General features: G+C 47.3%; 1 protein-coding gene across 2 annotated transcripts in view; it reads left to right on the forward strand.

Annotated features, from left to right (window-relative positions):
• LOC134538445 (rab3 GTPase-activating protein non-catalytic subunit) overlaps nucleotides 1–14717 on the forward strand; it is a 154922-nt gene that overhangs the window by 100803 nt on the left and 39402 nt on the right. For both annotated transcript variants that reach the window (XM_063379772.1, XM_063379773.1), the window contains exons 17-18: nucleotides 263–369; nucleotides 991–1200. In XM_063379772.1, coding sequence (XP_063235842.1) covers nucleotides 263–369; nucleotides 991–1200 — 317 coding nt within the window. The remainder of the gene's footprint in view (nucleotides 1–262; nucleotides 370–990; nucleotides 1201–14717) is intronic.

A 14717-nucleotide genomic window follows, 5' to 3' on the forward strand; every position in this document is an offset into this window, starting at 1 on the left:
TAAATACAAAGAAAATGAATGTTGCGGCTCTCTAAAAAAAATTGGAGAATCTGTTTTCTTAATATTCGGCTCGTCTCACATGAAAGTCTGCCTATAACTCATTTAAGGAATGCACAAAAATTTGGTTAGGAAATAAAGTAAACAGTCTGGATAATTGTAAATTAATTTCTGGACACATTGGAAAACCCAGGAATATTATCTTAGACTGTTAGTAGACACCCTGTTGTAGGACTCGAGATGTGAAAGAGCAAACATGTTTCAGGCAGAGACCTCACGTCACAGGAGAGAAGAAGACTAGAATCAAGACCTTCTGGCTGACGTACGAGAAACTGGCCGTGTCCCTGAGCAACATTCTAAAGAACGGAAAAGGTAAAGCTGCCACCGCAGCGCGGTCATCGACGGTCACTTGGGCAGCTCGTACTGTGATTAGTGTTTGTTTCCGGCATTTGGAGATCAAATACACGGTTAGACAAAAGGCAGGAACAATATGGTTAATGTGTGTTACCACATGCTTGCACTGTGACTAAACGTTATACATTTTATTAATATATAAAATAATTAATGACTTAAATTTATTTCAGTAGAGTAATTTTACGACAGTAACAACTTTTGCGGTGGTTTTAGAACCTTTTTGACTACCACTGTCCATTATCCAGAATTTGAGTGTTCCATATTAAACACTTTCTCTGTTATTTTTATTTAAAAAAAAATTGTTCTGCAACTATTTCGAAGAACCCTCTTGCAAGGTTGTAACTGTGAAATGGGATTGATAAATGTAATCCCACTGGCACCCCCACTGGGTATCCTACAGATTTCCGCCCCTATTAAGACATATCTGTTTTCAACTTATTTTTACATGATGAACCTGCGGCCGAAGTCAAATTCAGACTCATCCTGTGTATCAACATTTTAGTTGTGGTTTTCAGTCTGGCTGCCTTGTGCCGAGCAAGACCTGAAGCTGCGTGTGGCATCTCGGTGTTGTTGATGCAGGTTCGGTGTCGGAGCTGGTGGCCCGGTGGGTGAGCTACTCCGGCATAGAGCCCCAGTACCTGGTGGACCGGTCGGATCAGGAGTTCTGCGCAGAGGCGGGCGAGAAGGCATCAGAGGAGCCCTCGGACGGGCGGTCGCCTGCGCGGGGGGTCGCGGTCGAGCGCTGCTCGGAAGCCGTGAACCTGGAGGACAGTCACGCGCAGACACTCGGTCAGTGCAGCTCATCCCTAGATCCTTCTTCCAGTGCACCGCATCTCCTCGACGAAACTAAAGTAACGCCGAAACGCATGCCGAAACATATCAGAACACCGAAATGCAAGTTAATACACCATACAGCATCGAAATGCAAGTTATGTCATGGAATTAAATAGCATTTAACAAAAACTTAATTCAAACAAAAAAAAAAGTATCCTTTAGATGGGTTATTCTCTGGAAAAGGTTCAATTTGGTGTCACTCTCTGGAATACCAAACAATTTGCATAAAACAATATTTATTTTTAATTGTAAGTATGATTAAGTTTTTAGATAAACATATTGATGTAAAATTTTTGGTTACATTTTATAATACTACTTAAATATTTAGCCTGCAATAGCTATACAGTCTCCTCCGTGGACGTCCCCAATCACATTTTATAAGACACTGGCCAGTGTTACTCTTTAAACTCTTTTTTAATTTTTACTCTTGTTACAAAAAGTAATTGCTAGAAGCATCACAAACTCATGGCTATGCGATTTAATTTTCAATGGGCAAATGTAATTGAATAACAATATTTTAAACATTGTCCATAATCTAAAGAATCTACCTCTATGGCCAAATAATAATGCACTAAAAATTAATTAAAAAGTACAGCAACTGTTATTTCTCCATCGAATTGGAGAGAAAGGAAGCCATTTTTAATGAGCTTTTTGTGTTGATGTTCTTATTTATATGTGGTGCTCTGATATTTATAACTGAGATATAAATTTGTGCTTCGCAAAGTTCTATTCGTATCCTCCGTGGTCATCATAAATAAGGTAGGGAACTCTTGTGTATTTGTGTTAAACTCAGTGTATAAATGTATATTGGTGTAGGTTAAGCAACTGAGTTGTAGAATTTCCTAACCTCAAAATTAAAATTATAAAAAATAAAAAACCTTACTTTTATCCCCTCCGTGGACATCCCCTCCGTGGACTATGTTGGTCCACGGAGGGGATACTTATTGTCCATGGAGGAGAATTTATGTTCTGCAAAGAATACATATATAAAAATATTAGCTTGATGTGCAGTCAACCTAACTGCTGAGATATTTTCTTGTTTTCAAGATGGCACCCACAAAAAAGAAGAAAAAGTACCAGTCAGATGCGCAGATTCAGAAAAGAAGAGAGCAGAAAAAACTTAGCATGAAACGATTGAGACAGAAGTTACTTGAAAAGTCTGTTTTGTATGAAGAGTCTAAGAGAAAAGAAAGAGAACGTTATCACCAGAGAACAGCATCTGGAAAAATAAAGACTATTGAAACAATGAGTGACCGTGAAAAAAGAGCAGCAAGAAAAATTTGGAAGGATAAAGCAAAATGATATCGAAAACAGAAAAAACAGCAGCAAAATATGGAGCAAAAAACAGAAGAATGCACATCAACAAATAATCCTACCACACAGATTAATAGCAATCGTGATAAAAGGGAAAAACTTAAGTGTGGAACTGAAAGAGGAAGGAAAATGATTAGAAGAAATAGATAAAAGCTACAACAAAAGATCAAGGTACTAGAAAATGAAAACAAAAAACCAAGACAAGGTTAGAAAAGTACAAAAAAAGACTAAGTAGGTTAAAAAAAATCAGCAAATAGAAGACAATAGCCCAAGAAAGAGGTCTCGAAAACTCCTAAAAAGTCGAGACAAAAACAATGAAAATGTAGCATACAAAAAAACTGCTGTTTGGAGAAGTTATTAGCAAACAAATACAACACAACTTTCAGAAACTTAAGTCATCCAAAGTTAAAAGAGTCATGGTAAAAGTTTTAAGTGGAAAAATAGTTCGAAAATATAGGTACTTGAACTATTTGAGTGCACTTACTTCAAAAAAAATGTTTCAGAGTGGTCAAGCCCACAAGAAAGTTTTGAAAGGAAGATTTATCTTGGAGAAGGTAAGATCTGACGTAACTACATTTTTAGAGACAGATAAAACGAGTCGCTTGTGCTCAGGAAAGAAGGAAACTATTACCAGAAACAACATGAAGAAGCAAAAGCGTTTCTTAAATGACACACTTCAGAACCTGCACAAGATCTTCAAAGAAGAAAGTCCCGAGTATCAGAATTTGAGCTATCAGACATTTTGCAGACTTAGACCTTTTTGGGTTGTGTTTCCAAAGGTATCTGAAAGAGAAACATGTTTATGCAAAACACACTAAAATATGGTTCTCTTAGTAAGAAAGCTGAATTCTTTGAACCTTGTTGATGAAAAAACACCATTTGAAGTTCTTAGAACACTGTAATGTGACCCAAGAAATGAAGCATGCCTAGAACAACAGTGCAATGATTGTAAATCAAAATGTATACAGACTAAAGAAGATTCTGACGATAGTCCCGTGTTTTTCCAGAAGTGGACCACAAAGAAAGTCCCTGTACAGTTTAAAAATTAAATTAAATTGTGTTCTAAAACTGTGAAAGTTGTAGAAGAATGTTCTAAAATGCAGCTCATATGCATTTTCTCAAGATAAATTGTACCTTTCATGGCACATGTGTCAAACATAAGCCACCAATATGAGGAAACTTCAAAACTCAAGAAAAATATTTTACAGAATGAAGTGTTGGTACATGTTGACTTTTCTGAAAACTATACCTGCAAATATTCAAAAGAAATCCAAGCAGCACATTTTGGGGGATCAAAACCCCAAGTGACTATCCATACATGTGTTCTGTACTGTCATACGGATGTTGCACCATCACCTCTCTGTAATGGAACAGTCAGCTCATGCAACAGACATGATCCTGCAGCAATATATGCCCATTTACTGCCTACTATTAAGGATATAAAGTCACGTATACCTCAGTTGGAAAATGCTCACTTCCTTAGTGATGGACCCTGTACCCAGTACAAAAACTGGAAAATGTTTCAGCTAATGGGTGGCTTTTTATCAAGAGAATTGAATGTGGAAGAAATTCACTGGCATTTCAGCGAAAGTGCTCATGGAAAGGGTGCTCTAGATGGAGTTGGGGCAGCTCTGAAAAGAACAGCTGATGGCTTGGTAGCACATCAAATTGATATTCCAGACTGTGACACAGTTCCTTTTCTACAAGACCATTGCAAGGGTATATCAGTGAAACAAATTCAGGAATCAGTCATAACCAGTATTGACAAGCACATACCAAATAATATTCAAGTGTTCAAAGGCACAATGAAGATACATGAAGTTGTATTCAAAAAGGGATCTCAAGGTCTGCATGTTAGACGACTCTCATGCAATAGCTGTGAAGCTGGCCCATGTCATCATTATGGAATGGGACTGATTCCACTCTCGGAAATGTATTGTATTCTTTTATATGCTACATGCTACTTTTTTAAGTCATAAGTTTTAATGTGTTATCTTAATTTCTAATATTTTTGCCCTTATAGTTGGACTATGTTGTTGATCAATTGGTTTTCTTGAGAATTTCCTATTTCCCCACCATTGCATTCTAAAAGTGCTTCAGAATAATTTCATTCACCCTCATAAGTCATAAGCTCTCAAGAATTTAGTTGTTAAGAGCTGTCCAAATCACTTTACTTCCTTAGAGTTGTGTTCAGGTTTCTGCTGTGGTGAAAACCATGATAGAAGACTCAGATACTCTCAGATCTACAGTTCATCTGATTCAGCGTCAGACTCAGAATCTAATAATGAAAAAAAATGTGAAATTAGACCAAAACATAGGCCTAATGATTATTTGATTGTAAAAGTTTCTGGTAGGAGAAGGGAAAGATATTACATTGCAAATGTTACAGAATGCATTTCTGAGAAAGAGTTTAAAGTTCGTTTCATGACTAAATGTACACAAACATCCACAAAGTTTATATTCAGTGAGGAACAAGAATTTATTATTAGTTCTGAAGACATTGTACATATTCTGGATCAGCCTGTTCTTAACAGTCATTTGCAGTACATCTTTCATGACATTCCAAAGCAGTACAATTTAGGCTAAGTGATGTTAGATTTAACTATGCAATAGCAACAGGGAGCCAACTTCTGTTTTTGTTAAAATAAGTATTTTTTTTTTGTGTTGAAAATGAGAGTAAATAAATGATCTCATTACGCCAATTTGCCAAAATTATTTTTTACTTAACAAAGTTTATGTACTTTCCTGACTTTAAATATACAAATTCACATTCTAATCATTAGGTAATGTGGCACTTGTATCCCTAATACATAATTACATACTTTAATCTGTGACTTGAAAGTATTATCTCCCCTCCGTGGACATATATGTCCACTCCGTGGACATAGCATAAAGAATAACATTTAATATTGTAGTAAATAACTGTTGAAAAACTTGAACAGTTGCTTAGCAGAGTTTAGTTACTTCAATAAAAAATATGAAAGAATTTATTTGCTTCAGTTTATAATTTTCTAGAAAAAAAATTTTCTTCTTGATTTTCTACCTTTTCCAGAGAATGGCCCAGATATTTGAAATTCAAGGAATTTCGTTATTTCCCTACCAAAAAATAATTTGCACCAAATTGAATAGACGAGAAAATTTTTTTGATGGGTTTTGGTTGTGGATCTCGTATTGAATCACTTTAAAACCTAAAATGCTTGCTAATTAATTTTTTATTGCTTTGAAGTTTTAGACCAATTTATTACAAATGATTTTATCGTAAAAATTTAGCATAAAATTTTTACCACTATTTTGGTGGAGAAATTATTACAGAACAGCTTTTATAAAAATTAAAAATAATAACACTGAAATCCATTGTTTTAAAAACAAAATTGAACTAAATATAGTACCATAAAATCTTGTCTTTAGCTATTAGCGCTGTCCTAGTTACGGTGTGCTCTGTTGCTTGAACCATAATCTTTTAATTTATGAAACTGACGTGCGACGTGCCGCGCACGTCTATAATCACGAAGCCGTCAGCCCCTTCCTTCCTAAACACGTGTGCGCGCCGCCGCCACTGACGGCCGCGACAGCAGTCACCGTCCGGCCACCACCGCGTCGCCGTTGCCAGGGCAACCACGCTGCGTCCTTGGTTGCCATGCCAACCAGCTGGGTGCGCGCGCACACTCCTACCGGCCGACACCCCTCGCATACCCCTCTCTCGCCAGGCCAGCCGAGTGCGCGCGCAGCTTCCTCCTCCTCACCCAGCACCGCCTACTGGCCGCCACCCCTCGCCTACCCCTCTCTCGCCAGGCCGAGCGGGTGCGCGCGCAGCCTCCCCCTCCTCACCCACCTCCGTCTGCCCAGCCGCCTCCACCCGCCTTCCCCTCACCCACCAAGCCGAGGTCCGTCCAAGTCACGTAGGCCGGCTGGAATTCCTGGAAGCGCCCGTGATTCTTGGAACCCTCGGCCCTTCCTACGTCACGCCCTGGCCCTCAGGAGGGGTATATAAGGCCGGCCTTTGGGCCAGGAAGTCAGTCGGTGCCCTCGAGGCACCACTGGCAGCCGAGCCTCGCTCACCGCGCCTTCAACCGCTCACCGCGCCTTTGCTGGCAGCCGAGCCTGCCAGCCAAGAGCAGAAGACAGACAACCGAGTCCGCGAGTTAGTGTGTATCGGGAGGCTGTCGGTACCAACCGCGAGTACTCGTAATAAATCTCGTACCGCATATCTGAGAGTGTCCTTTCGGGGTGAGGGAGCTCCACGGGGACCTATCCCGCTGCCAGCCAGCCAGCCGCCCACCTGCCAGCCAGCCAGCCAGCCAGCCAACCGCCCGCCAGCCAGCCAGCCAGCCAGCCAGCCGCCCGCCTGCCAGCAAGCCAGCCAACCGCCCGCCAGCCAGCCAGCAAGCAGGTCAGCCCTACTACTGGGAGACCGCAGCCCGTAAGTAGGCATTCGACGAGGGACACTGGGAGCCACTTTCAGGGCATCCCAAGGTGGGGGAGAATCCTACCTAACCCTCTTAGGAACCTCCAGCCAGAAGTTACTCGCGCCAGTCAGGCCGATCCCTTCTCACCCAGGCAGCAAACTAAAGATTGGCGCTTAAGGCCATTCAGGAGGAGCCAGAGAAGAGCCAGCCACGCGACAATTAGTGGCGCCCAACGTGGGGCCACTTCTAGGACTTGTCAGTAGACGGCCACCCACAGCTGCCCCCTGAGATAACTTACTCATCAGCCAGTTCTGAGACTGCCCAAAACTCAGTGGCGCCCAGAAAACCTATCTTGAAAACACCATGGCTACTGCCAGCCCACAGGGAGATAGCCACTATTCCCCCCAGGCCCTAGAGGCCTCCCAAAAGTGCCCCGCTCCCAGCTGCACAGGAGAGGGGTTGTATTATCTAGAATGCAACACCTGCACAAAGAAATTTCATGGCAGATACCTAGGCTGGACAGACGAAGCCAGAGACTGGGAGGGGATGGAGTTCAAGTGCTCAGACTGTAGAATACAGGCCCGGAAATGCTCCCACCCCAGCTGCAGAGGCGACGGTCAGGAACGCGTGACCTGCCGAAACTGTATTAGGCCCTACCACATGACCTGTATAGGATGGAGGGAGGAAGTGCTGAATATTGAAGGGTTGGAATACACGTGCACCACTTGCAGGACCCAACAACTGGCTAACTCCAGAATTCCGCCCCACCCTGCCATCACAAATGGGAGCGGCATAATGCTTCCAGAGTTTGCAGGAAGATCTCATGAGGACCCAACAGAGTTCCTTGATCAGTGCGAGGGCCAACTAATAGAAGCGGGGATCCCTCATGGGCAGTGGCTCCAACATGGGCGACGCCAACTCAGAGGGAATGCGGCCACCTGGTGGAACACTTACGGGGACTTTGTGTCCACTTGGGCAGAGCTACGATTCCGACTAGTAGCTCGATATGCAGGAACAGAGCTAGTAGCAGACCTGAGTCGCAAATTCTATAGCCAGGAACAATCCCCGCACGAAGAAACAGAAATCTTCATACGAAAGAAGATACAAATATATCGGAGATTGCACCCCAACGAACCGGAAGGGACAGGGATCCCCTTCATCATCGAACTTTTACTGCCGAACCTCCGCTCGTTTCTGCGGGCCCCCCGAGCAGAAACAATTGAGGAGCTCGTCGATCGAGCCCGAGCACTTGAGAGGGACCGAATATGCAGACAGCCTCCCGAGAAACCGCCTACCCGACCACTGCCTGCAAACACAGGACCAGTCCAGAGGGGAGTAATGCAAACCAAGCCACCCGAACATGTCAGCCAGAATAGGCCACCCAGATGTTGGTACTGCCCCGGATACCACCTAAACAGAGACTGCCCCACACGCAGGGGCAACCAAGGGCCAATAGCCGGAGATGGATCCCGGGGACAGCTGCAGAGGCAGGGAAACGAGAAGGCGGGGAGGTCAGAGAGGCCGACCGACCCGAGCAAGGCATAAAGGTCTCAACTCTCCACTGCACTGAGCTGGGAGATACCAGGACAGTCACCCCGAGACTTATCGTGGGCATCGGAGAAAAGGAGGTAATGGCCCTCCTCGACTCAGCAGCCTCTGCCAACTTTATTCAGACAGACCAAATCCCTCTAACCTTAAGGGACAGACTTCAACCCTCGTCAGTCAGAGTCTCCCTAGCGGACCCCACGCAGAAAATACATGTTGAGGGAAGCATCGAACTACCCCTCCAAACAAGGATAGGGACACAGCCCGTCAAATTCCTTGTAACTGGACAGATTGAGGAAGAGATGATCCTGGGCCAGCCCTGGCTACACACACAGGAATGCATTTTGGACTTTGGGACCAGGCGTGTACATTTCGGCACAAAGACCCGGATAACAGAACAGTGGGCAGAAGACCAGCCATCAGGGAGTTCAACAGAAATAGACAAGGAAGGTGTTAAGCACCAATTGAAACCCTCCCAGGTCATACAGCTCCTGGATACCTTAAACCAGCACAGGGGGCTATTTGAGGACAACGGGCCCCTGCGGCAAACCAGAACCACAGCGCATGAAATTCACCTCAGCTCGGAACAGCCTGTGTATGAAAGGCCAGGAAAGCCCTCCCCAGGGAAACGGAAAATCATTCTCGAACAATTGAAGGAAATGAAGCAGCAGCGGATAGTGGAGCCTGCCAACTCCCCTTACAACGCACGTATAGTTCTTGCCCCAAAGGGCAGTAGCGGAATGCGCTTCTGTGTCGACTATCGACCCCTAAATAAACTAACCTATAGCGCGGCCCCACCCATGGCCGATATTGGCCACACCCTGCGGGAGTTGGGAGACGCTCACATCTTCTCAAGACTGGATCTAAGGGCCGGCTACTGGCAGATTCCAGTGGCCCCGGAGCACAGGAAATATACAGCCTTTACCAGTCCCAATGGTGAAAGCTTGCAGTTCAGGGTGATGCCCTTTGGGCTAAAAAATGCACCATGTACCTTCCAACGCCTCATGTCGACAGAGGTGTTGACAGGAGACATGGCAACATTCTGTGTCGCCTACATGGATGACATCATTATTTTCTCCAAGACTTGGGAAGAACACCAGACACACCTGAAGAGAGCCCTAGAACGATTAGAGATGCACAACCTCACCTGCCGCATGGAAAAATGTGAGTTTGGGATGAGTCAGATTAAATACCTGGGGCACCTAATTACGCCAAAAGGGAACAAGCCCCTGCCGGAGAAGATCCGGGCTATCCAGGAGGCTGAGGGACCTAAAACCCCCAAGCAGCTAAAAAGCTTCCTAGGGACATGCGGCTGGCTAAGGGACTATGTACCGAGGATGGCAACAGTGACAGCGCCACTACTACCCCTCTTGCGAAAAGGTCAGAGGTGGGCATGGACAGCAGAGAAGGAGCAAGCATTCCAGGCAACAAAGAAACTGTTCGCCCAGTTGCCCACCCTGCACCGGCCCACGCCAGACAAGCGAATGATTCTGCAGACAGATGCCAGCCTCAAAGGATTAGGGGCAGTGCTGTACCAACGAGGAGAAGACGGACAGAAGCTGATCATCAGCTACGCCTCAGCCACCTTGCATGAAACAGAAACGAGGTACCACAGTAACGAATTGGAATGTCTAGCCATAGTCTGGGCGATTAAGCGTTACCGGTATTACCTAGAGGATGCCCCCTTTACAGTCCGGACAGACAACCAGGCTCTCACATGGCTCCATAGGGTCAAGGACACCAAGGCAAAACTAGCCAGATGGGCTATTTTGCTAAGTGAGTTCGATTTCGACGTGGAACACTGTCCCGGGAAGGAGAACGAGCTCCCAGATGCACTGTCAAGGTTTCCAAACCACTCCCCAAGGGAGGACACCGGTGAAGACGATACAGGAAAAATATTGCCACCAGCCCTCACACCCCGACCTACAGCTGACGCAATAGTGCTCCTCCAAGCCATCACGACCAAAACAGAAAAAGAACGGTTTCTGAGGGCTCAACAAGGTGATCCCCAAGTTAGGAACCTCCTCAGTCAGTACCCAGACCACTACCAAGAGAAGGATGGGATAATTTGGACCTGCACCTCACCCCGAAGACAGACATGGAAACTATGGGTGCCCCCATCCTACAGGGAATCACTACTCTACCACATGCACGACCACGATCAGGCAGGGCATCCAGGCACTCAGGGAACCCTGGAAGCAATAACAGAAAGATACTGGTGGCACGGAGTCACACGAGATGTTAAGGACCACGTCCAGAAGTGCCCAACCTGTGCCCAAGCAAAGGCACACTCAACCCCAAAGCCACAAATGTACCCAAGACGACCAAAGGTAGCATGGGATACTGTAGCGTTGGACTTAATGGGGCCATATCCACGCACCAAACGGGGAAGGCAGTACTTACTGGTAGTCACCGATCTCTTCTCAAGATGGGTCGAGGGATTCCCCATAGCAAAGTCAGAGGCGAAGCACATAATAACCCTGATGGAGAACGAAGTCTTTGCTAGGTGGGGATATCCCAGAAAAATACTCACTGACAATGGAGCCCAGTTTACAGGGAAAGCATGGGAGAAGGCATGTCGAAAGTGGGATGTGGAAAAATGGACCACCCCCACGTACCACCCGCAGGCAAATCCGACCGAACGTCGGAACCAGGAGATCAAGAAAGGAATCAGGGTTCGGATCAAAGATGACCACTCCTCCTGGGACACCCACATCCCCACCATTCTGTTCACTCTAAGGAGGCGGAGGAACGAGGCCACAGGGATGTCCCCAAGTGAACTATTGTTCGGAGAAGGTCTGAAACGGCCAGGGGAATGGAGGTGGACCGAGACACCACCAGAGGACCAACCCCGATGGGGGAACCCGCAAGCAAGGCAAGAGCAGGCGCAGAAAAATCAGGAGGAATACATCCAAAAGAAATACGCACAACCAGAAAGAAAGTCACCACCCTTGAAGGAGGGGGACCAGGTCTGGGTACGAAACCACCCCCTCAGCAGCAGGGGCAAGCGGTTCTGTGCATCATTTGCGCCCAGATGGGAAGGCCCCACAACTCTCCACCGCATCCAGAACAATACTGGGTGGGTCATAGACGAGGTGGGTAAAATGAGGAAAGTGCCTTTAAGTCAAATCAAGAAAGTTATGGATCCCGATGGCAGCCAAGGTTCCATCACACCTGCAGAAGAGGAAGACGAGGGATATTTCAGGGGCTTCGAACCAACGCATCAGGCAAAACCTAACGTAACAACCCACTCAGAGGAGTTGCCCCATCCCCAGAAGCTCCAGGTTGACCTAGTGGAAGACCCAGCCACAGAAATCAACCTCAGGGTCTCCGATACTAGTGAAGCCACGGCCACCCGAATGCCGTTCGTCCCGGTGACCTCGACCTGCCCATCACCAGGAACCCAGAAAGGGCAGGCAAGGTCGCCGGAACCCGAGGAGATCCCTTCCCAGGCTGACCAGTCAGCTGAGGACCTCCTGAACCCGTCCGGCCCAGCAGCCAAGGAGAAGGCTGTGGAGCAGATGACTCCACCAGCCAGGACTGCGGACCACCAGGACAACAGCGCACCTCTCCCGGGTATGCCAGTCCAAACCCTGGACCAGTTACCCCGACTAGAAACCCCGAACCAGCAGTCTACCCAGAGGACGGACCCAGTGCCAGCGGAAGCATGGCGCCACCCTGCCGCCAGCCAGTTGCCACCCCAGCAACGAGAGCAGCCATGGCGAGTATGCAGAGCGGCCATCGAGGACCGACCCGGGAGGTACCAAATCGGCCGCCCCCCGCACCAACAGTAAATGTAGTGAGTGCGCGAATGGCCATTTTTAAACAAGGTATGGGGTCGCAAACCTCATCACCTCAGGGGCTTCGATAAGCCACCTGACCCCTCCTGCGTGCGGGTGCAGGATCAACAAAAGAAGAAATAAGCCGCAAGAATGACAAAGACAATTACGATAGACATTTTTCAAACCAGGCAATGTATAGCAGTAAGAGCGAAAGAAGAGCTCCACTCTAAGAAATCGCGGGTGCGCGGGAATAAGGGGATAAGTCAAATATTGGCAAAAATGTTTTTTTTATGGTACCGGTATGAATAAAGGAGAACAAGCTCTACGAATTGGTCCAAATGGGTTAAGTCTAGCACCCTTGTGTGTTATTATTCTATGGCACTGGACGTTTGGAATGATTAATTACTGATCTTGCATACTTGGAAGAACTTTAAATGTTTAATATCTTAATTTAAGTAATTTTGACGTATCCCCTTTTTCCCGCGCACCCGCGAAATGTACCTGTACCTATGTGGAAATTGTAAATGTATAAAGCCGACAGCCGTCCCCAGGGAAAGAGAGTGTACATAAATCTTAAGAAACATGTGTTAGAGCCCAATAATCATAATGTGTATATGTAAATAGATAGGAACCAACCCAAGATTAAAAAAATTTGTAAACTTGGCAGGGCACACCATGTTTCCAAGGACACTAACGATGATGATGGTGTAGCCTGGGCTCTGGTTCCTTAGCGTGTAAGATAGAGCCTCATCCAGTTAGAGATATTGCAAAGAGTTCGAACTAGGCTGCAAGTTTTAGATTTGAGCCCTCTAGTCACATCGGAGAGCAGAGTTTGTTTCTTCCCCCCTATCACCAGTCAGGTAGGAAGGACATGTATCATTTCACCATCATTCACGCCCAACCTGAGGGTCATCCCTGCCTTACCCATATCCCCACCTCCCAGAAGACGGAGCACCGTGGAAGGCATCATCCCCAAGATGGAAGGAAGGATGGAGGAACCACCCCGAAGATCAGGCCGCACACGTGGAAAGTGGCTGCCGCCTTTTCAAGGAGAGGGGGTTTGACGTGCGACGTGCCGCGCACGTCTATAATCACGAAGCCGTCAGCCCCTTCCTTCCTAAACACGTGTGCGCGCCGCCGCCACTGACGGCCGCGACAGCAGTCACCGTCCGGCCACCACCGCGTCGCCGTTGCCAGGGCAACCACGCTGCGTCCTTGGTTGCCATGCCAACCAGCTGGGTGCGCACGCACACTCCTACCGGCCGACACCCCTCGCCTACCCCTCTCTCGCCAGGCCAGCCGAGTGCGCGCGCAGCTTCCTCCTCCTCACCCAGCACCGCCTACTGGCCGCCACCCCTCGCCTACCCCTCTCTCGCCAGGCCGAGCGGGTGCGCGCGCAGCCTCCCCCTCCTCACCCACCTCCGTCTGCCCAGCCGCCTCCACCCGCCTTCCCCTCACCCACCAAGCCGAGGTCCGTCCAAGTCACGTAGGCCGGCTGGAATTCCTGGAAGCGCCCGTGATTCTTGGAACCCTCGGCCCTTCCTACGTCACGCCCTGGCCCTCAGGAGGGGTATATAAGGCCGGCCTTTGGGCCAGGAAGTCAGTCGGTGCCCTCGAGGCACCACTGGCAGCCGAGCCTCGCTCACCGCGCCTTCAACCGCTCACCGCGCCTTTGCTGGCAGCCGAGCCTGCCAGCCAAGAGCAGAAGACAGACAACCGAGTCCGCGAGTTAGTGTGTATCGAGAGGCTGTCGGTACCAACCGCGAGTACTCGTAATAAATCTCGTACCGCATATCTGAGAGTGTCCTTTCGGGGTGAGGGAGCTCCACGGGGACCTATCCCGCCGCCAGCCAGCCAGCCGCCCGCCTGCCAGCCAGCCAGCCAGCCAACCGCCCGCCAGCCAGCCGCCCGCCTGCCAGCAAGCCAGCCAACCGCCCGCCAGCCAGCCAGCCAGCAAGCAGGTCAGCCCTACTACTGGGAGACCGCAGCCCGTAAGTAGGCATTCGACGAGGGACACTGGGAGCCACTTTCAGGGCATCCCAAGGTGGGGGAGAATCCTACCTAACCCTCTTAGGAACCTCCAGCCAGAAGTTACTCGCGCCAGTCAGGCTGATCCCTTCTCACCCAGGCAGCAAACTAAAGATTGGCGCTTAAGGCCATTCTGGAGGAGCCAGAGAAGAGCCAGCCACGCGACAAAACAAAGGTTTACATTACAACATTGGTACATTTCCCAAACACACAAATATTTTCTGATTTTTTTTGTACTTCTGAGCAGTTAGACAAGCTTATTACAAATAATTTTATTATAATTATTGGAAAAGTGTATCATATTATGTCAAAATATTATTTTTGTGAAAAAAGTATAATGAAACAATTAACTATCAGGTTTGTTTTATATTATGCCATATTTGTGAATAATTGAAAT

This window comes from Bacillus rossius, chromosome 13, assembly GCF_032445375.1.
Source record: "Bacillus rossius redtenbacheri isolate Brsri chromosome 13, Brsri_v3, whole genome shotgun sequence".
NCBI lineage: Eukaryota > Metazoa > Arthropoda > Insecta > Phasmatodea > Bacillidae > Bacillus > Bacillus rossius.